The sequence below is a fragment of the Babylonia areolata genome, chromosome 8 (genome assembly GCF_041734735.1).
Source record: "Babylonia areolata isolate BAREFJ2019XMU chromosome 8, ASM4173473v1, whole genome shotgun sequence".
NCBI classification, from domain to species: Eukaryota; Metazoa; Mollusca; class Gastropoda; order Neogastropoda; family Buccinidae; genus Babylonia; species Babylonia areolata.
This window is the reverse complement of record NC_134883.1, coordinates 37414989-37435937: the sequence shown is the minus strand read 5'-3', so window position 1 is coordinate 37435937 and position 20949 is coordinate 37414989. Positions and strand designations below refer to the sequence as shown.

Here is a 20949-nt window from a genome sequence, read left to right as displayed (position 1 = left end):
TTTTCATAACTATATGAGTGGAGGGGCATGCCTCAACTTCACATGTTAACGATTGTACACCATGTACTGAACAAAAGGTACGGTCGGAAATCTGAATCTGTTGCAGGTGTAAAAGAATAGGACTGATCACATTACATAATATTCCCAGGTTCTTAAAAGACCAGTTCTTGATATCTTTGTGTTTGAAAGGGGTGGGAACCTTTGTCCACCAGGGGTGACATTGATAGAAAAGTCGATTGAGGTCTCGGAATCTTGTCTGGCAGGAAATGCTCGGATTCCAGCGTGCAGATAAACCGTTTGCGGGAAGACTGATGGAGGCGGCATTAGTAGGTGTTCTCCCAGACAGACTGACACTAAAGGTCAGCCACGTTTGCTGAATTAACGGGTTTTGGGTTCTTCCGAAGTTTTTCCACGCTCCCTCCAACCTTACCATCACCTACCTTCCCAAGGTCCCTGAGTGAAAAAAGTTGTTGCTCCTGTGGTTGGGGATTTGATAGAAGTGGGTAAAGCAACTCGTTGCATGGAAAAAGGTAGGGCGAGGGGACTGCTTTTTGACGGATGGAGGGAGTCATCGGTAGAGGACTAGGTGCACAGTGAGTGAAGTGAAAAAGATGGAGAAGAGGGCGTGTTTGTTATTAAACAGGAAATGACGTCATGGATGATTAATGGGAAGAAATGCAATTGGTGAATAGAATTTTGGGCGTATAACACCACAAATTTAAAAAGATGATGTTGATAGCTTTAAGTTTGAGAGAAGTTAAGAAAAACTGCCGTTCGATCGAACCATGTCTGTTATCGATATTTTGTGAGGACCTGTTTGATGGCAGCAATCGATGGTGACTGATTGGTTTCATCAGAAAGAACCCAAGACGTTCCAGGATTTTTTATTTTTTATTTTATTTTATTTAAAAAAAAAAAAAAATTATATAAAGTTTACCAAAAATCAGTTACCAGCGAAAGTGTAATTTGTCGATATTTCTGTCGGAGGCTGACGCAGAAAGTGGGTTAGTTGAGTCAAGGGAAAATCCTCAGACTCTGAATTCTTGTCTTTCCGAATCACCTCGTCTGGATGTTTGACGGAAGGGTATATGGCAGGACGTGGGTGGAGGGGTGTGTGGGAAGATGGGGTGGAAAACTGGTACATGACACACATCAGAGGGAGCGATGTGTGGGGTGGGAGGTAGGGGGGGAGGCGAAGGGGGTCAGACGGTACAGGGAGATTGTCAGTTGCAGGGGAAGACGTCACTGGTGGGCTTCCCTTGTCAGTTTCAGAATGGCTGCAGGTCTTTAGGGAGAGGATCTGTATCAGCTGTTGAAATGGATGTATAGGTTTGCAGATTGTGGACTTTTTGGCCTTCACTGTGGACCGTGCAGGAACAGATCAAACAGATATAATTACCCTGCCTCTCTGTCCGTCTCTTCTTGTCAGTTTCATCTCTGGCTGTACGTGTCTGTCTGTCGGTTGGTCTGCCCCCCACCCCCCACCCCCTCCTCCCCACTCTCTTTACCCTAATTTCTTTGTTTTATGCAACTACGTCGACAAGAGAGTACAAAAATAAAAGAAAATAAACAAAAACAAAAGGCAACTTCAAAACAGAGAAGCAAACAAAAACCTCATTACATGTGATTAGGATGTCTTTTGTTGTACTGCTCCGTACTTGTGTCGATGTGGATGTGATGGAACTCAGCAGAACGAAGGACGTGGTTGTTTCTCTGTATGTTTCAGGTGTCGAAGGTTCGAGTCCAGGACTGCAAACAGTACACGACGTGCTCCGAATGCCTTGGGGCCCGAGACCCTTACTGTGGCTGGTGCACTCTGGAAAACAAGTGAGTTCACCTCCATCCCCCTCCTCGTCTCCCCTCCTCCCCCCTCCTGCATCCACCCCCACCATCTCTCTCTCTCTGTTTTTGTTTGTCTGTCTGTCTCCTCTGTCTCTCTCTCAAATGATCGACTTTTTCCGTTTGATACCTTTGAGTTGTTTATACTGTTACTGGCTGACGATGTCATTTTAATAACTGAAATTGTTATTGGGTTGGAAAATCAGTTACGTAGTTTACAAAATGTAGCACTTATGTTAGATTTAAAAGTTAACCAAAATGAAAAATAATATTATTGTTTTTAGGAAAGAAGGATATTTGTCTGCTAGGGAACAATGGACCTGCAATGGTATCGTAATGCCTGTTGTTAATATCTGTAAGTAGTCTTGGTATCTATTTTTCAACCAAATTAAGTTTTACAGCAGCCTTTTAAGATTTAGGGAGTCGAGGCAGGAGTGCTGTGTTATGTGTTTTGCAGTATCAGTATCAGTAGCACAAGGAGGCGTCACTGCGTTCGGACAAATCCATATACGATACGCCACATCTGCCAAGCAGATGCCTAACCAGTGGCGTAACTCAACGCGCTTAGTCAGGCCTTGAGGAAAAAAAAAAGAATAACAACAACAACAAAAAACCCCACAAAAAACAAAACAAAACAAAACAAAAAAAAACATAAATAAAATAAAATGAAATAAAATAAATAAATAAAAAAGACAACAATGATGATCAATAAGCAAATAAATGTAAAACATGCAGACACACATTCACACGTACACACACATATGCATAACAGATATGCAACAAACATGCAGTTTCACAGATATAAAAGCACAATCAGATACACATAAACGTACATGAGCCCCAACACACACACACACACACACACACACACACACACACACATTACCCTGCACCCCCCTAGCCCCCCTCCTCCACACACTCATTTCTAGGCTACGTATCGCAGCTTCCACGGCACACACACACACACACACACACACACACACACACACACACACACAGGCACACTTACTTGTACAAGCACAAACACACATACGTCCTTATCCCCCACCCCCAACCCCACACACATAATTTTATAGAAATATATGTATGTACACCCGCACGCTCCAATATTCCTTTGCTCCATGTTTTTTTGCAAAAGTTGTATATGTTAAATGATAATTCGTTAGGAATCTTATTGAACATTTTTGATGCAAAAATACAATTTATTATACAATAAGGCGCATAAGTATGGGGACTGGATAAAGCTGCTGAACATTGTGAAAAAATACATTTGTTTGCTTTGAAACGTTTTTTGGGGGTAGATAAACGAACACCAAACGATTTTGTTTTATGGCGAAACCAACAGCTATCCGATTGTGATAAATTCTATTGTGCGATGTATAAAATACTGGTTACAACGTATTTATAGGGAAGAAAATAGACTTCCCCTAAAGCATACTGAACGCTATTACATCTCGATGCTTCAGGCAAAAATAACTGGGTTACCAATGCAAGAGCACGTTTATTTAAATTTGGATATGGGCATCTCTGTCTTAGTCAAAGCGCAGGGAATGTCGAATTGTTTATTTATGACTTTCGCCAAAGACTAATAGATTGTAATTGACAGAACTGGCAAAACCACATTCAGACAAGTGAAAGGTGTCAAACGTACTCTCTGTGTATTTTTGTATCTAGCATCTAAAATATGAGAGACACTTTGCTCATAACAGACTGTTTTTCAATATTGTTGTGTGACGGTATAATTGAGATGTTACACACCCCTTCCTTTTTGGGCCTTGGCCAATAATGAATAAAGCGTTCATTCATTCATTCATTCATTCATTCTCTCCAATGATGGATTGCATCCCTTCGTGTTTCCGCCAACCTTCCATCTCCATTTTCATTCATTCACTTGTGTGTTCGTGTTGTATTTCATTTTTCGTTTTGCCGATACATTCCGTAAAATGTATGGGCTGTGCTCTCCCCAAACTGCCCCAGAGGTAGGTTTCCTATCGGTACCCTCTCATTCATCATCTCACTGCATGTATTGCTTGGCTGTTTTAGGTGCATGTCAACGGGTTTGTCTGGGTGAAATAGTGTTAAGTTATTGAGAGTTTGGAAGTTTTTGCATTGCACACATTCGAAATGTTCAAGTGGTTGGCTGGTGTGTTGAAATGTTCAGGTGGTTAGCCGGCTGGTGTGTTGAAATGTTCAGCTGTTCTATTGAAATGTTCAGGTGCCAGGTTAGCTGTTCTGTTGAAATGTTCAGGTGGTTGGCTGTTCTGTTGAAATGTTCAGGTGCCAGGTTGGCTGTTCTATTGAAATGTTCAGGTGGTTGGCTGGTCTGTTGAAATATTCAGGTGGTTGGCTGTTCTATTGAATGTTCAGGTGGTTGGCTGTTCTATTGAAATGTTCAGGTGCCAGGTTGGCTGTTCTATTGAAATGTTCAGGTGGTTGGCTGTTCTGTTGAAATGTTCAGGTGCCGGGTTGGCTGTTCTATTGAAATGTTCAGGTGGTTGGCTGTTCTGTTGAAATGTTCAGGTGCCAGGTTGGCTGTTCTGTTGAAATGTTCAGGTGGTTGGCTGTTCTGTTGAAATGTTCAGGTGCCAGGTTGGCTGTTCTGTTGAAATGTTCAGGTGGTTGGCTGTTCTGTTGAAATGTTCAGGTGGTTGGCTGTTCTATTGAAATGTTCAGGTGCCGGGTTGGCTGTTCTGTTGAAATGTTCAGGTGGTTGGCTGTTCTGTTGAAATGTTCAGGTGCCAGGTTGGCTGTTCTATTGAAATGTTCAGGTGCCAGGTTGGCTGTTCTATTGAAATGTTCAGGTGCCAGGTTGGCTGTTCTATTGAAATGTTCAGGTGGTTGGCTGTTCTGTTGAAATGTTCAGGTGGTTGGCTGTTCTATTGAAATGTTCAGGTGCCAGGTTGGCTGTTCTATTGAAATGTTCAGGTGGTTGGCTGTTCTGTTGAAATGTTCAGGTGCCAGGTTGGCTGTTCTATTGAAATGTTCAGGTGGTTGGCTGTTCTGTTGAAATGTTCAGGTGCCGGGTTGGCTGTTCTGTTGAAATGTTCAGGTGGTTGGCTGTTCTGTTGAAATGTTCAGGTGGTTGGCTGTTCTATTGAAATGTTCAGGTGCCAGGTTGGCTGTTCTATTGAAATGTTCAGGTGGTTGGCTGTTCTATTGAAATGTTCAGGTGGTTGGCTGTTCTATTGAAATGTTCAGGTGGTTGGCTCTTCTGTTGAAATGTTCGGGTGCCGGGTTGGCTGGTCTGTTGAAATGTTTAGGTGCCAGGTTGGCGGCTCCATTGAAATGTTCAGGTGCCAGGTTGGCGGCTCCATTGAAATGTTCAGGTGGTTGGCTGGTCTGTTGAAATGTTCAGGTGGTCGGCTGGTTTGTTCTTACACGCTGCCGACTCGGGACCGTAGATAAATCAATATGCGATAATTTCCTCTTTGGATCAGAACTTCATTAAAAGATCAGACAAGGCATAGTTTGTTTGTTTGTTTGTGTGTGTGTGTGTGTGTGTGTGTGTGTGTGTGTGTGTGTGTGTGTGTGTGCATACTGGGTGGCACGCCTCGCCAAATAAATTACAAGAATGTCGGTGAGTGGTTATTCAGTTATTCAGAACACACGAGAGCAGATCGCCACATGTGGTATTGTATTTGTGCAATTATGTCTATAAGTAATGGCTTTTCTGTGCAAATGCATCCATGCTCCCTATACAATCAATTCCATGCATGTAGTTTCTTCCGTGCAATGGCATCCATAGATATCTCGCATTGTATACAATTGTGTCCACAAATGCTATCTTTTCAGTACAGTTACACCCATGAATATTATGATTTCTATACAGTTATGTCCATATGTACCATTTTTGTTCAGATCAGTTACATCCATTTCCTTTCTGTGAAATTATATCATTGAATACAATCTTTCTTGTACAACTGTATCCACAACACCATGCTTTCTATGCTATTAAGTCAGCAAAATACCGTCTTTCTGTGTAATTTCACCCTTGAACACCACATGCTTTCCATGCAATTATGCCCATACATGTCTTTTTTCTGTGTATAGATGCTATGCTTTCTATGCATTTATGCTCATAAACACCGTGATTTATGTGCAGTCGTTTCTATACACTTTCTGCTTTATTAAGCTTAGATTAAAAAAGAACATTAAAAACAACAGACTTTGAAACTTTCGTGTTCACATTTCGTTATTTTGTTGTAGTGTAAGCCTTCACACACTGAGTCACTAAACAGCATCGCGGGGAAAAAGCAGCATTTTTAGTGGCTAGCTGTTTGGACGGAACAACGACCGTATGGGGAAAAGGATAGACAGGTTTGCTACTTTGAAATGACCTGAAGGGCATTTCAGTGAGGGGGCTGGGGAGTTGGGGGCGGCGGGGAGATCCGCTGGGTCTGACACCTGCAGCACATTTAGCCAACTGCTCGGTCACTGCAGGTAGGTGTGACGTGTTGTGCTGTGCAGTTGTTCACCAGGTGCAACAGGAAAAGTGGTTCAGTCAGAAATTTAAACTTTTTCCTCCATTCCCTGTCATTACAGTTCGTTAATCCCAGTAACTGCGTTCGTCTTCCACGAAGAAAAAGGTCGCGCGCGTGCGCAAAGGGTGCGCGCAGACACATAGGGTAGGTATGGGTAATTGCAAACAGCGTGTAATTGCGAACGGTTCGTATACCGCCCCACTTCGATGCGTTCTTAACGGTTGCATTTGCAATTTAACGTCTGCTTCGACCTTTTCCTAATACCTCAATGAATATCCATTTCAAACAACCAGTTAAAACATCGGCTATTTCTGGCTATATCCGCGCTATTTCTTCTCTTCGCGCACCACTGCCGACCAAAGTTTCATACGTACTCTCAAAATCCTAAAATCGAGGGAAGCAAGCTGTAGGACTTGAACTTGGACACAGTATAAAATAGTTGATTTGATCGAATGTGTTGAATGCGCATTACCAGTGCTGGGAGAATTTAAGAAAGCATATTGGTGACAGATCAGAACGTCAGTTTTAACAGGGATCTGCAAAATATTGTCGCTTGCAGTTAGACGATAGGATGTTTTGACGTGAGTCTATTTGCTGTAGAGTTACTGAGCACTCTCAAAAGAGCGTGTTTGTGTGCAATGTCGTGTGCGTGTGTTTAAACGTCTGTTTGTGTGCATGTGTGATCAAAACCAACAGTACAACAGTCTAGTGCGATGTTCCAATAATATGTTATGTCTGATCAGTTAAAGACCTGCTTCTGTTTTAATTTTCTACATGTACCCAAAGCCATCGTTCGCAATTACACTTGCCCGTTCGCATTTACCCTCAGGCACCCTTGCCATTTCAAATGTCGATAAAACGTTGAAAAGAATGAGCAGACGAACTTTTCCTGGTGCAACCAGTCGGAAAAAAGCCTTCAAAGACAAAAGAACTACGTTTGACTGTCATACGACATATTACCTTTACAGTACACAGGTTGAGTTGGTCGCTTCGACTGGATCGTTCGCAATTACCCATACCTACCCAACAGTCTTGCACTAGATCGCACTCACTTTAACGTTAAACATACACGCACTCTTGCGTACTATATCGGGTGTCCCCCAAAAAGTGAACCGCTTTTTGACAAGTATTTTCTCAGTGACAGGGAAACCGAATTCATTGAAAATTTTCACACAGTAACCTTAGGGTATCGTCAACAAGTCTGCGATATATCTAAAAGTTAGGACGCAAATTATGCGAGTATTGTCAAATTCAAAACAGCATGTCAAAAAATCCAATATCAGAGGAAAACTCACTTATTTCAGTTTATGCTCATTGTGGCCTCCATCTTCCTCCACGACTAAACGAGGCAGTTTCTTCCAAGCAGAAATGCTTTTACGTATTTCTTCCACCGATATCTCCTTCCATGACATAATTATCCTGTCCTTTAACGCCTGCTCGGTCAGTTTGTCTCTCACTCCCCGGTAAACTTTCTCATTCAGAGAGTCCCTTATGGCATAATTCATTGGGTTACAATCAGGTCTTTGTGGAGGCCATTCATCCTTCTTGGTGAATTCTGGAGTAGCCTCTTCCAGATGGGCCTGGGTTACCCTACTTGTGTGGGATGGAGCCCCATCTTGCTGAAACACGTAATTGTTTCTGGGATAAAGACGCCTACAATCCGGGAGAAGATTGTCATCGAATAACTAATGTAGCTTTCACTATTAACCTTGCCTCTATCAGTGTCAATAAAATGAATGTTTGTTTTTCCTTTCCAGGATACTCCAGCTGAAACCATTATCTTTTTCGAAAATCTAGAAGTCTTATGATAGAGGCGAGATGGTTGAATTTCTCGTTTCCGTTTCCCATCAACGCGATCGTTTTGGCGATTTTTAGCTATCTCTAACGTAAAGTCTTTCTCGTCTGTGAAAATGATCCTTTATACACCAGTGGCCGAGTAGCGGTCATTCAAGTTACGACAGCGAGTTCTGGTCCCTCCTTGATACCCGTACCCTCTTGAAGGGCTTCAGCTCCAGTTCTCTCGCCATTCTTTGCACAGAACACTTCCTCACTTGTAAATCGCTTGCAACTTCTCAAAGAGATTTGTGGGTCCCTGGGTTCTCTTCCTGGGATTGAATCAGTTCCTCAACACGGTCCTTGTTCTCCTCCGAACATGCAGTCTTGGGTCTCTCATTGCCAATTTTACGTGCTACTGACCCTGTAGCGCGTATTTTAGCAATAAGTCTATTTGCAGTGACATGACTCCACCCTTTGCCTGGAAATTCCTTTACGATCCTTCTTCCACCCCAGCCTTTCTCCTTGAAAGAAACAGTTTTCAGTGGTAACCTTATCACTTTCACTAAAAGGCAAAGTTGATTCTTCCACACTGAAACTTTGGACAGAACTGATTTTGGATACAGACGACAATTAAAAAAAAAAAAAAAAAAAAAAAAAAAAAAAAAAAAAATCAAATCAGTAGACTGACACCCAGACAGGTTATTTTTAGACTGACACTGACTGACAGATGCCAACACCTGGCAGCTGGCATGAACATGATAGTCACATTGCACAGCTCTGATATTGGATTTTTTGACATGCTGTTTTGAATTTGACAATACTCGCATAATTTGCGTCCGAACTTTTAGATATTTTGGAGACTTGTTGATGTTATCCTTAGGTTACTGTGTGATAATTGTCAGTGAATTCGGTTTCTCTGTCACTGAAAAAATACTTGTCAGAAAGCGGTTCTTATTTTGGGGGACACCCGATGCACTATGTCTATATGCGCGCACACACTTTTCAATCAGTCACATGCCCAACATCATTCGAGATGAATTTCCTGAAATATGTTGCGTTAGCCTGATTTTGTCTGAATGTTGTTGTTTTTTATGCGAGAGTCCGCATGTATGTGTTTGTGCGCGTGTTGTATATTTGTGTGTGGGTGTGTTGGCATGCGTATTAAAAAAAAGTTTTTTTAAGTACTTTTTATTCCGTATTATCGTGTCATGTTTCCGTGTGAGTTGTGCTAGCATTTTACCATTGTCTGTCCCGGAGATTTGATCACGTCGTGACGAATGTCGTGGAACACTGGAGGCAACAAGGGAAAGGAAGAGAAATACAGGAAACACAAAATGTTGTGAAGGGAATATAGACTTGGAAGAAAGGAACACAAAACATTTTTTGAAGGAGGAAGGCTTTTGTGAATGATAAGAAAGAAGAAAGAAAGAAGGAAGAAAAAAACACCTTCAGTGAGATGCACCTTAGTCTTTTGTTTCTTCTTTTCGCCAGTTAATATTTCGCGAAAGTTGTCAGAAAAAACAGGTGGTCTTGTGCTGGTGTGTGTGTGTGTGTGTGTGCGTGTGTGCGTGCGCATTAGCTGGAAGTTGGGCACCTTGTGCTATTCCGTGCGTGTGTGTATAAACAGAGTTGCTGACATTTATTGATAGCAACATAATTCCCTTCTACAGTGACCGTATTTGTTGGAAACATTGTTGGTTGTTTTTGTTCTTTTCGTCTTGTTAATGTTCCCGAACTCTTTTAAAATTGCGGAGATAACCTTTTCAGATGTGTCGATTAATCGTGGTCTCATATGCACTTAGCGCACGTAAAAGAACCCGCAGCAAAAAATAGAGTTGTCCCGGGCAAACTACTAAGAAAAATTCATTTTGATCGTAAACACATACACTTGCAGACAAAAAATGAAAAGAATTTTTAAAAGATGACGCCGGATTATGGCGACGCTCTCTCCATTGTGACAGCATCCAACCTGAATGCCATGCGCTGTCCCTTGTGACAGCATCCAACCTGAATGCCATGCGCTGTCCCTTGTGACAGCATCCAACCTGAATGCCATGCACAGACATCTGCTGTGACAATACAACAATGCCACATTGCACAAATCATTACTGTGTGACTGTCCAGCAAAGCAGTGTGACTATAACAAGCACACATCCGCTATATGTGTTCGTTCGTTCTTTAGTTTAAGATCTGTTCACTTTTAGTGATATTAGACAATGACTCTGTTGGGGAGGGAAAAAAGTTACTGTTCGCATATATATATATATATGTGTGTGTGTGTGTGTGTGTGTGTGTGTGTGTGTGTGTGTTTCAATATGTCTTCTTGTCGGACATCTTATGAACTGTGTGTGTTCCGTTAGCATACTCTTGTAAATCGGCAGTATTATGGTTTATAAAGTAGCTGAGAAATTTTCCCGGTAGACGAACGGTGGAAGTGTTGGAAGGGGGTGCTTTCTTGTGTGTCAACTAAATCGGTCCTCACAGTAAAGGGAAACAATCTGTATTTCTGTTCTCTTCAAGGTAGAGAAACGGAGTACGGGGGTAGGAGAGGTTAAAGTTTTCTGATCAACAGAGAAATATTATATTGGGTGAAGATGTATCTAAACTCTATTTCGATATAGAAAATTCTCATTGGACCCATTTGTTTAAGAAAATAAACAACAACAACAACAAAAACAAAACAAAACAAAAAAACAACAACAACAATAAACAAACAAAACAGCCGCTCATCATGATTGTTACCACTGCCCTTGCTGTTGGGCAGAAATTGTAACCTGTCATGTTGCGTTGTTACCACTGCCCTTGCTGTTGGGCAGAAATTGTAACCTGTCATGTTGCGTTGTTACCACTGCCCTTGCTGTTGGGCAGAAATTGTAACCTGTCATGTTGCGTTGTTACTGATGACCATGCTGTGGGGCGGAAATTGTATCGGACATTTTGTCTGACGTTGTCATTTTAGAAAAGTTTTGATGAATGTCTGTTTCGACGTTTTGGTTCTTCTTGTTATTATTGTGGTGTTGATTGTTGTCATTGTTTTTTGTTGTTGTAATGGGTAGTTGTTTATTGTATTCTGTGGCTAAAAGTTTAGATGAAGACAGAATAACGATTTGTGTATTCAAAACAGAATTTTGACAATTTTGTGACTTGCTAACTCTAGACTTTTTTTTTCTGTATGTCTATGAAATATGTCTCTTTTTTTTTTATATCTGTGTCTGTCTGTCTGTCTCTTCTTTCTCCCTCTCTCTCTTCTCCCTGTCTTTGTCTCCCTTCTGTCAGTGTCTCACTCTCTTTTTTCTGCGTCTCCCTCTCTCTCTGTCTCTGTCTCACTCTCTCTCTCTGTCTGTGTCTCACACTCTCTCTCTGCCTGTGTCTTCCTCTCTGTCTGTGTGTCTGTCTGTCTGTCTTTCTCCGATCAGTCATTCCTATGTTTGCCTTGGCTTTACTTCTTCATATTATGTTTCTCATTTAGTTGAGTGCCCATACTGTTCATTCATCCCACCTGATTATTATGTTGCTTGCACACTAACCTGGCAGTGGAGTGTCGGCCAACATGTGAGTACCACCAACTGATGCTAACAGTTTGCCCAGCCTTGGTTATTGTGATGGAGTGCACCTTGCTCATTGTGTTCCTCTGTGTCCTTGCCCGCGCTCGTGCGTGTGTATATTGTAGAGGCCTCGGTGTTGGTTGTGTTTTTCCCTTGTGGTGTCATAGTTTGATTTTTTTTTAAATAACAGTGCAAACACGACCGTAGGGGAAATGGAAATTTCCAAGAAAACTGCCAGCATTTAAGCACGTAAAGTCTTTTTGTTGGAGCTAGGGAGTGAAAGATAAGCGACAAGAAAAAAAGGACGGAACAATAAACAGCAACAAAAAGCTGTGAAATATGAACCGTTCGCGTTTCTCGCTTGATGATGCTGTTAGACACTGCTGCTGCTGCTGCTGAGGTTCTGATACCGCTCTTCCGTCCATGCCTCCTCTACCACCCAAAACCTGTGCACCCCCCCTCCACCCCCTCCACCCCCCCCCCCCCCCCGTCGACCACCACCCCCCTCCGCCCCCTCCCAACACACACATACACCCTCTCCCGCCGGCCCCTGTTTATGATTGGGAGCACGGTTTGTCATGTTGGGAGGAGGTTTTCTTTTCTTTCTTTCTTTGTCGCTTTCTCTCTCTCTCTCTCTCTCTCTCTCTCTCTCTTTTTATTTTCTTCCTCTCCGCCAAGATTACCCTTCTCAATTTAATAACTTGGTATCAGAATTTTGCAAAGGCAAGGGAATTGAGAAGATTCTCTTTTCTGCCCCCCCCCCACCCCCCCCCCTCCCCCCTCCCCTCTACTCTCCCCCCCACCCCCTCTGTCTTTGATTAATTCATCTCGGACAGCCGGGAGTAGGATTTAGTACGGTGTGTGTGTCGGGGGGTGGGGGTTGGGGGGGGGGTGCGGGGGTGGGATGTATTTTATGTCCCCGGCACGTGCGAACACACACACACACACAAACAAACAACAACAACAACAACAACTGAGCGATATTTGCCAGTTGAGGACTGACTCGGTGATGCCACTGTCCTTGGTACTTGGGAATACACGGCCAGCATCATACGATAGCAGTACAAGGCCTTCTCTTGGGGTGGCCTCACTATGACTTTTCATTGTAGTTGACGTGGACTGCAGTCCCTGACAGAAGGAAGCTGTGTGAGTGATTTTGTACCAGTACAGATATACATGACCGAGTGGCTCACTGCGACAATGCCAAGAGGTTAATGACGCTCGGGGGTAGAGACGAAGGGGCAGTCCAGATTTTAAGCTGTTTTCGCATGCATGCAGATTTCGGTTCCTTTTGGGACCGCTTGTCATTTTTTCTATCACACCGTCGTTCAAAATTCATTATCTGCCCAGAAAATCTTTGGGATGATTGGGGCGATATTTAGAACATTCCAAACGGTGTTAGGTGTTCATGTTTCTGAGGTCACATCTGACTATTCATAATTCCAAATTTCCGAAAACACGTTAAAAAATGGAGCAGGAAAGAAAATTAAAGCACGCACTCGTGACTCGTGTGGAATGAGTAAGCAATTCTAGGAGGGGAGTGATGGCAGATTTAGGAACGAGTAAAACTCTTGTTCAAGTTACATTCCTTTGATGTGTGTGATATAGACGGACAGCAAACAAAGATACTAAAATAAGAAAGAAAGTGAAAGTGAGAAAACTTTAAAAAAATAAAAATTAAAAAAAGATGATACTGTACCCACATTTTGGGCAGAGAATGAACACAGCGAACAACACACACTGAGACGAAACTACCTGTCAGCAAAATCTATGTGTCGCTTCGTTTGCATGTATTATTGTTGTGCATATGGGCGTTTATATGCTCTGTTGTTTTGCGTGTGGATGTTTGTATGATCTATTGTTTTGCATGTGGACGTTTGTATGTTCTATTATTCTAGTGATTTGCATGTGGACGACCCAAGGATCGAGACGCGTTGTTTCTTGATCTCGTTTGGAGTTGTCACCTGTGTTCGTTTTCTGTCGCTTCATCAGGTGAGAATAGTACAATAGCACACTGAAAGAAGAAAAATGTGAGAGAATCTGCCGAATGCAAATGCTAAATGTGTAATTTGTGGCATTAGGGCAGAACACGAGAAAGATATAACTAAGCTGGTGATTATGTTTCATCAAAGCTGAAAAGGTGATGAAGAGAAAAAAACAACAAAACAAGCAGTCATTATTTTTATATTTCCGACAGAACTTTGTCATTGCTTTTGGATCTGAAAGCACCAAGCTGCAGTCGGAACACAAGCGATAGTTCTGCAGATATGTAAAAGATTTTCCCTTATAGAATGTTTGATATAACGTTTTAGAATTTCGTTTATTAAAACAAAGTTTATTTGACAGTATCTCAGTCGATTGTTTTTCAAATTGCGTGAAATCAACATTATTATGACTGGAAAATCCACCGAAAATCAAGCAGTAAAACGTCTTATCTTACAGACAGAATCAGAAGCAGGTATATTTATTCTGTGATTTCGACAAAAAGATATTGTGTTTAAACCAAGAAAAAGAAGATAAGCGTCAATCGCTGATATCATCGACAGCGTCATCAGTCCTCTACTTTCTTCGTCTGTTCACCGCAGCTTCACCCTGTTCCAACCCCCGGTCCTCATTGTTTCTATGACCACTTCTTTCTGTATTCCGGCCTGTGTGTGTCATAAAGGCTATAAGGGTCGATCAATACACACCCATGCACAGTTAGTGATGTTTTCGAATAGTCTGATAGCAGCAATTATTTCTTTCAGTGACGGATAAAACCAACCCCCCTTCGTTTGCAGACGCATAGAAAGGGGCACGCATATGGGCAAATAGAGACTGGAAACACCTGGTTCTTCATAAGGATTGATTCTGGTTCTTCAAAAGGACTGATTGTTACATCCTGACTCAATTAGGCCTTGGTCCATTGTGTAAAATTTGATGGTGATGGTTTCAGCCGCATCGTGTGCTCTGATATTTGGCTTTAACCCCTTCAGTGCCAGGGGGGAAACAGTAGAAAGTGGCATTAATTTTCAGGTCATAAAACATTATCCAAAACAATAAGCCTAAAACTTAGAAAATGGTCTGGAGATATGCTACTCTAGATAAACTGTGTTAATTTTCAGCCTTCCAGAGCTTTCTCATTTTCTGATGACGTCATCAGTGACGTCACTATGCACGTCCGGCTCATTCCAACTGGCAAAAAGATCGTTGTTGTGGGATGAACCAATAGACTACAATTTGCTGACCATCAGTTTTCGTTCGGAATGAAGCATTGCAACGAATAAACAGAATAGCAGTGCTTAACCGTCACATGGTTTCTGACTTTCTGCTTTGTTGACGTCCTTGTTGCCCCCTGTCTAAGAGTGATATTTCCATGTCAGACCGTGTTATTCGTTCAACATTTGTGCCATGCCATTTGTTCGTTTTTTGGTTTAACGTCTATCTATCAGAATTGTTATTTTAGACGACGAGCGACGAGCAATGACGTATGACGTTAATTGTGTTCATCCAGTTCAGTTTGATGGTGACGATATATTGATCAGCCAACAGTGACTGACCCATTTCCTTAAACTGAAACTGTTCCATTATTTCGATGAAGGCGGTTTAGGCCGGTTTGTTATGGGTCTCGATCATTGCGCATAATGTGTTGCGTGTCATACAGATTCCTGGCCCTGACCTGTATGTTTTGTGTACGATTTTTACTTTGAACATGTGTTATTTAGAGTTGTGCGTCGGTTACACTTTATACCACGCTTTTGGTTCGTTCACCACGTCTCTGGTATATCTTCATCATTATCATATTCGCATGAATAATCACACGCACATGGTATGATTGTTAGGAGACGAAAAGAGGCCTGGTAAGGAGGGAGGTAATGAACGGAATGGCTATGATTGTGGTCTTTGATTAGGCTACAAGTTTAGCGACCAACAAGCTGTGGTTGTGTTATCACAATTACAGCAATGATGTAGGCGATGGATTCACCAGCAGTTGAACTATCCGCTGCAAATTCCAGACAGTCCCATCAATACGGTTTATGCAGTGCGTTTTATCGATTTTTTCCCTTTCCTCATAAGCTTCTTTTTGGATAGGATGGAACGAAAAGGAACAAGAGATCAGTCAGTGTCATTCTGCGTCCTTCCTTTCTTTTCCCCTTTTTACCCCCATCCCCCACCCCCTCTTTTTTACACCCCCACCACACGCCCCGCACTCCCCTCCGAACAAATTGTAAGAAGTGTCAACAGCTCGTGTTGTTTTGCGGTATCGATTGTCCCCTACCTGTGGGGGGTGTCGAGGCTGCATGGTGTGCTGCATGGAGGGCTGGCTGCATGCCTGGACTGCAGTCTCCGGGAAGCCGCCAAGCTGCATGGATGTCGGCAGCTGATGGAAAAGGCACTCTTTACTGCTTGAGCTCAGCATCATTGAACAGTCGGCCACTGGTCTGCAGACGGTTTTCACTTGGGATTGGGAGGTGGAGGAAAGGAAGGGCAAAGAGAAAAAAAACTGTGTGTGTGTGTGTGTGTGTGTGTGTTTGTGGGGAGGGGGGTGGGGGGGAAGGGGGTTAAAGAGAAATAGAAGCGTTCGTTTTCTTCTTCTGCTGTCCTCCTTTCCTGCCGCGCTGTCTGTGCTCAGTGCAGTTTGTATGGCCACTTTGTTGTTCAGGTGGAAAAACAAGTTGATTGGTCTCTCCTCGTCCATGTCTTCCCCATGTCCCTATCTGTGGGGATGGTTATTTTATGTTTTTGACATTGTTTCGTTACAGGCTGCAAGTGTTTAATGCTCTCTTGTTATATGCCTCCCTCCCTTTCACTCTCTCTTCCCCTTCTCTTCCTTTCTCTCTTTTCCCTTCTCTTTCTCTCTTTCTCTCCCTCTCTGTCAGTCTGTCTGTCTGTCTCTCTGTCTTAAAAGTGCATCATTAATGAAGAACGTTTGCTTTCTATGTGTGTAGAAAGTGGAAGACTTCGCTAATTCACGTGAAGTTTACAGCTACTTTTTCGGCGTGCAGTCTTGTAGTCATCTGACTGTATAACATCTTTCAGATTTGTTATTTTTTTATTCGAAATTCCTTCTGTGTTTCAAATTCAAATCCAGTGACTGTCATTGTTTGAGTGTGTATCTGTTGGGAGTGACGTCGTCCTGTTCTGAAAAATATGCATCTGTCCACCTGTCGGTCTCTTCCTCTGTGTGTATACCAGTCATCATTCTCCTTTCTTTTTTATTTTCCCGTTTCGTTCCTTCTTTCTTTTCTTTTCTTTTCATGCATCACATATTTCCGTGTTTCATCCTTTCTTTTCTCCTTTCTTTCTTCCTTTCTTTCTTCCTTTTCTGAATTCGTTCTTTCCTTTTTTTTCCTTTCCTGCTTCATATATTTCCGTATTTCATCCTTTCTTTCTTTCTTTTTCTCTTCCTTTCTGTCATCTTTTTCTGAAGTCTTTCTTTTCCTTTTCTTTTTCTTTTCTTCATTTCTTGAAATTGAAAGCAAAGCAGCCGCAGCCTCAGTGCGTCATCTTTCCTCTTCTGTGGCAGCTCGGCAAAGGTCAATTTTTCACACACACACACACACACACAGAGAAAATCCATTCTCTCGATTCCTTCTACACGGTGTGTCGTCTCCTTTGTGATGTTTTCCATTGTTAAGCAAATGCGTTAAGTTTACACGGCTTACTCTATCTGCGTTCCGTGGAAAGTTTGCTTCTTAAACCTCTTGTCCCCATTTTGTTAATCCCACCACTCTTCCTTCTTCCCCTTTCCCCTGTCTTTCCTTTGACCGTCTTCAGCTACTGTTTAGGATTCTGCCGTGGCCCCTTTGCTCATTTATATGTGCTTGTGTGTGTGTGTGTGTGTGTGTGTTGTCTCTCCCTTGGCCACATCCGCTTGTGTTTTCAGTGTATTTTAAAGCGTTGTCCTCGTTCTGTACGTTTGTGTTGCTGTCCGGGGCTTTTGTTGTGTCAGTTTTTGTGCCGAGCTGTGGCCGCTTTTCTGTGTCTGCAGTGTGGCGCTTTGCTGCCGAAGGATGGTGATGCTGATGATGTGCAAGTGGGAACGGCATGCTGTGTTTTGGAAAGAATCATATTCTTGTTACTGTCACCAAGGCCACCACTACTTTAAAAACATTATCTTCATCATCATCATCAACATCATCATCGTTATAAGCATTGCCATCACGAAAATTATCACGGGAAACATGTGTTTGTGATTATGCAAATAGCAGCTTCAAACCACAGTTTTTCCCTTTAAAGTAAGCAAGCATACGTACCTACATTATTTCGCAAAATACCATTTGGTTTTCTTTATGTGCATGTTTGTTGTGACCTTCTCTGAATTAATGTCACTGATAAATGTGATGTGATGCCTGCTTTGCCCATCACTGATTCTATGATTTGTGTCTCGGCAAATCAGATAATATGTTTGTGTGCGTGTGTGTGTGTATGGCTGGCTGGCTGGCTGGCTGTGTGTGTGTTTTCTTCAGTTTAACGTCTATTCACTATAAGTGTTTTTAGACGGAAAGGAGTAAAGCAGTGGATAAAGGAAAGGGAATGCATATTAATATTAGTGTAAAAAAGTGTTCATGTTATGTATCAAAGGAAAAGTATATTATAAGAAAAAGTCTAAAGAGATTGTGTTTTGTGTGTGTGTGTGTGTGTGTGTGTGTGTGTGTGTGTGTGTGTGGCCATGGCCCCTCATGAAGGGGGTACAGTGAACAATAATTCACAACAATAAAGTCATACTACCAGCAGTACACGTCAGTAAATGTTCAACTACAAGCTGATAATACACAACAAATAATAATTAACTACATAATGCATTGCGTTTTTTAAACGCTTTATACAAGTAAACAGCGAATGGTTTCGCTTGTCGATGACATCAGCAAAACAAGTCCAAAATTTAATGAAGCTGGGCGTGTGTAATATTTTTGTGGAATTAACTGAAATCTAAGGTCTTCCAAAGCAGGGCAGCATAACATAAAGTGAAGTTCAGTTTCTTCAGCACATCTGCATAATGGACAAATAAGATCACAGTCACTGAACTTACGATAACGAAGACAATGCAGTAAGATGTCGGAAACCCCTAATCTGAACCTTGTAGTGATGTATTTTAAATGCCTATCCATTTTTATTGATAAATAAATTGCAATAGAATGCATATAATTGAACTGCTTATAAAACCTGAAACAATCGCTTTCTTGAACATGATATGACCATTATTGCCATCTACAATCAATTAATCTTGTACGAAGAGAGAGAGAGAGAGAGAGAGATTCACGTGCAAGATATAATTATCAGCAATGAAAATTAACGAGATTTCATTAATTCAGGAAGCCAATGAACTGAAAATGACGCAGTCTGAGACACATAGCGTTCCAAAGCAAAAAAAACAACAGTAATTTCATTTGTATTGTGTATATGAAAAGATCATGAAGTCTGATTGGACCCCACAAGTGGTGGCAGAAGTTATGTAATGGATACACGTCAGTCTGACTAGAGCGTTCGGTTTATGCCTTTTCTTCTTCTTTCTTTCTTTTTTTTTTTTTTTTAAACGGGTGAGCTTTATCATGTATGGATCAGTTCGCACACTTTGACATCTCCTAAAGGCTGAAACTGAATTGAAAAAAACAACAATTAAGTGTGTTTTCCAAGTTCTGTTTTGAATCATAAATATATAACCATCATGAAACAGAGAGATTAAAAAAAAAAGAAAAAAGTTCAGTCGTTAGTAAGCTTCCTTATACACTGCAGTCAAGTTTACAATGTTATTTTTAGTTTGGGTGCTAAAACATCAGCAAAGAAGAAACTTAGTTGTTGTTTTTTAATGCAAGAAGAAGTCTCCATCCCTCCCATCCCTCTCCTGACGTCCCCATCCCTCTCCTAACGTCCCCATCCCTCTACTGACGTCCCCAACCCTCTCCCATCCCTCTCCTGACGTCCCCATCCCTCTCCTAACGTCTCCATCCCTCTCCTGACGTCTCCATCCCTCTCCTAACGTCCCCGTCCCTCTCCTGACGTCTCCATCCCTCTCCTGACGTCTCCATCCCTCTCCTAACGTCCCCGTCCCTCTCCTGACGTCTCCATCCCTCTCCTGACGTCTCCATCCCTCTCCTAACGTCCCCGTCCCTCTCCTAACGTCCCCATCCCTCTCCTGACGTCCCCATACCTCTCCTGACGTCCCCATCCCTCTCCCTCCTGTTGTCCCCATCCCTCTCCTATCCCTCTCCTGACGTCCACATCCTCTCCTGACGTCCCCATCCCTCACCTGACGTCCCCACCCCTCTCTTGACGTCCCCATCCCTCTCCTAACGTCCCCATCCCTTTCCTGGTCCCCATCCCTCTCCCTCCTTTTGTCCCCATCCCTCTCCTGACGTCCCCATCCCTGTCCTGACGACTCCATCCCTCTCCTAACGTCCCCATCCCTCTCCCATCCCTCTCCTGACGTCCCCATCCCTCGCCTGACGTCCCCATCCATCACCTGACGTCCCCATCCCTCTCTTGACGTCCCCATCCCTCTCCTGGTGTCCCCATCCCTCTCCCTCCTTTTGTCCCCATCCCTCTCCTTTTGTCCCCATCCCTGTCCTGACGCCTCCATCCCTCTCCTAACGTCCCCATCCCTCTCCCATCCCTCTCCTGACGTCCCCATCCATCACCTGACGTCCCCATCCCTCTCCTAACGACCCCTACCCCTCTCTTGACGTCCCCATCCGTCTCCTAACGTCCCCATCCCTCTCCTGGTGTCCCCATCCCTCTCCCTCCTTTTGTCCCCATCCCTCTCCCATCCCTCTCCTAACGTCCCCATCCCTCTCCTGGTGTCCCCAACCCTCTCCCTCCTGACGTCCCCATTCCTCTCCCATCCCTTTCCTGACGTCCCCATCCCTCTCCTGACGTCCCCATCCCTCTCCTGACATCCCCTCTCCTGACGTCCCCATCCCTCTCCTGACGTCCCACTCGCCAACAGCGAGTTTTGAACGACGAAAGCGGCAGGAGACCACTAGTCCATCTTGCGACTTCATAGTGTTTACTTTCCCTTTATCGGTGTGTGGTATCTGTTTTAGAGAGGCAGGGAGTTATTATCCCAGAAATGGAGGCGGGTAAAGAAGAAAAAAAACCAAAGAGATCATAATCGTAAAAAAAAAGAAAGGAAATTTCGAGAGAAAAAAGGTGAATTAGAATATGTATTCTCCCACGAGCGAACACAGTTGTCAAGGAGTAAACAACTAGAAAATTCCGATTCCTTGGTTCCTCTCTAAAACAAACTGCCCCTCCGCTCTCCGAACGCGAAACAGCTGCATGGAAGGCTTCTCTTCCTTTCCGTGCTATGATTGCACAGAGTGGCTGTT

The 20949-nt window shown here is 42.9% G+C and overlaps 1 protein-coding gene across 9 annotated transcripts in view; it reads left to right on the top strand.

Annotated features, from left to right (window-relative positions):
- The window catches only part of LOC143284774 (plexin-A2-like), a 561646-nt gene that overhangs the window by 263272 nt on the left and 277425 nt on the right, over positions 1 to 20949 (top strand). For all 9 annotated transcript variants that reach the window (XM_076591753.1, XM_076591756.1, XM_076591755.1 and 6 more), the window contains one exon: positions 1727 to 1827. In XM_076591753.1, coding sequence (XP_076447868.1) covers positions 1727 to 1827 — 101 coding nt within the window. The remainder of the gene's footprint in view (positions 1 to 1726; positions 1828 to 20949) is intronic.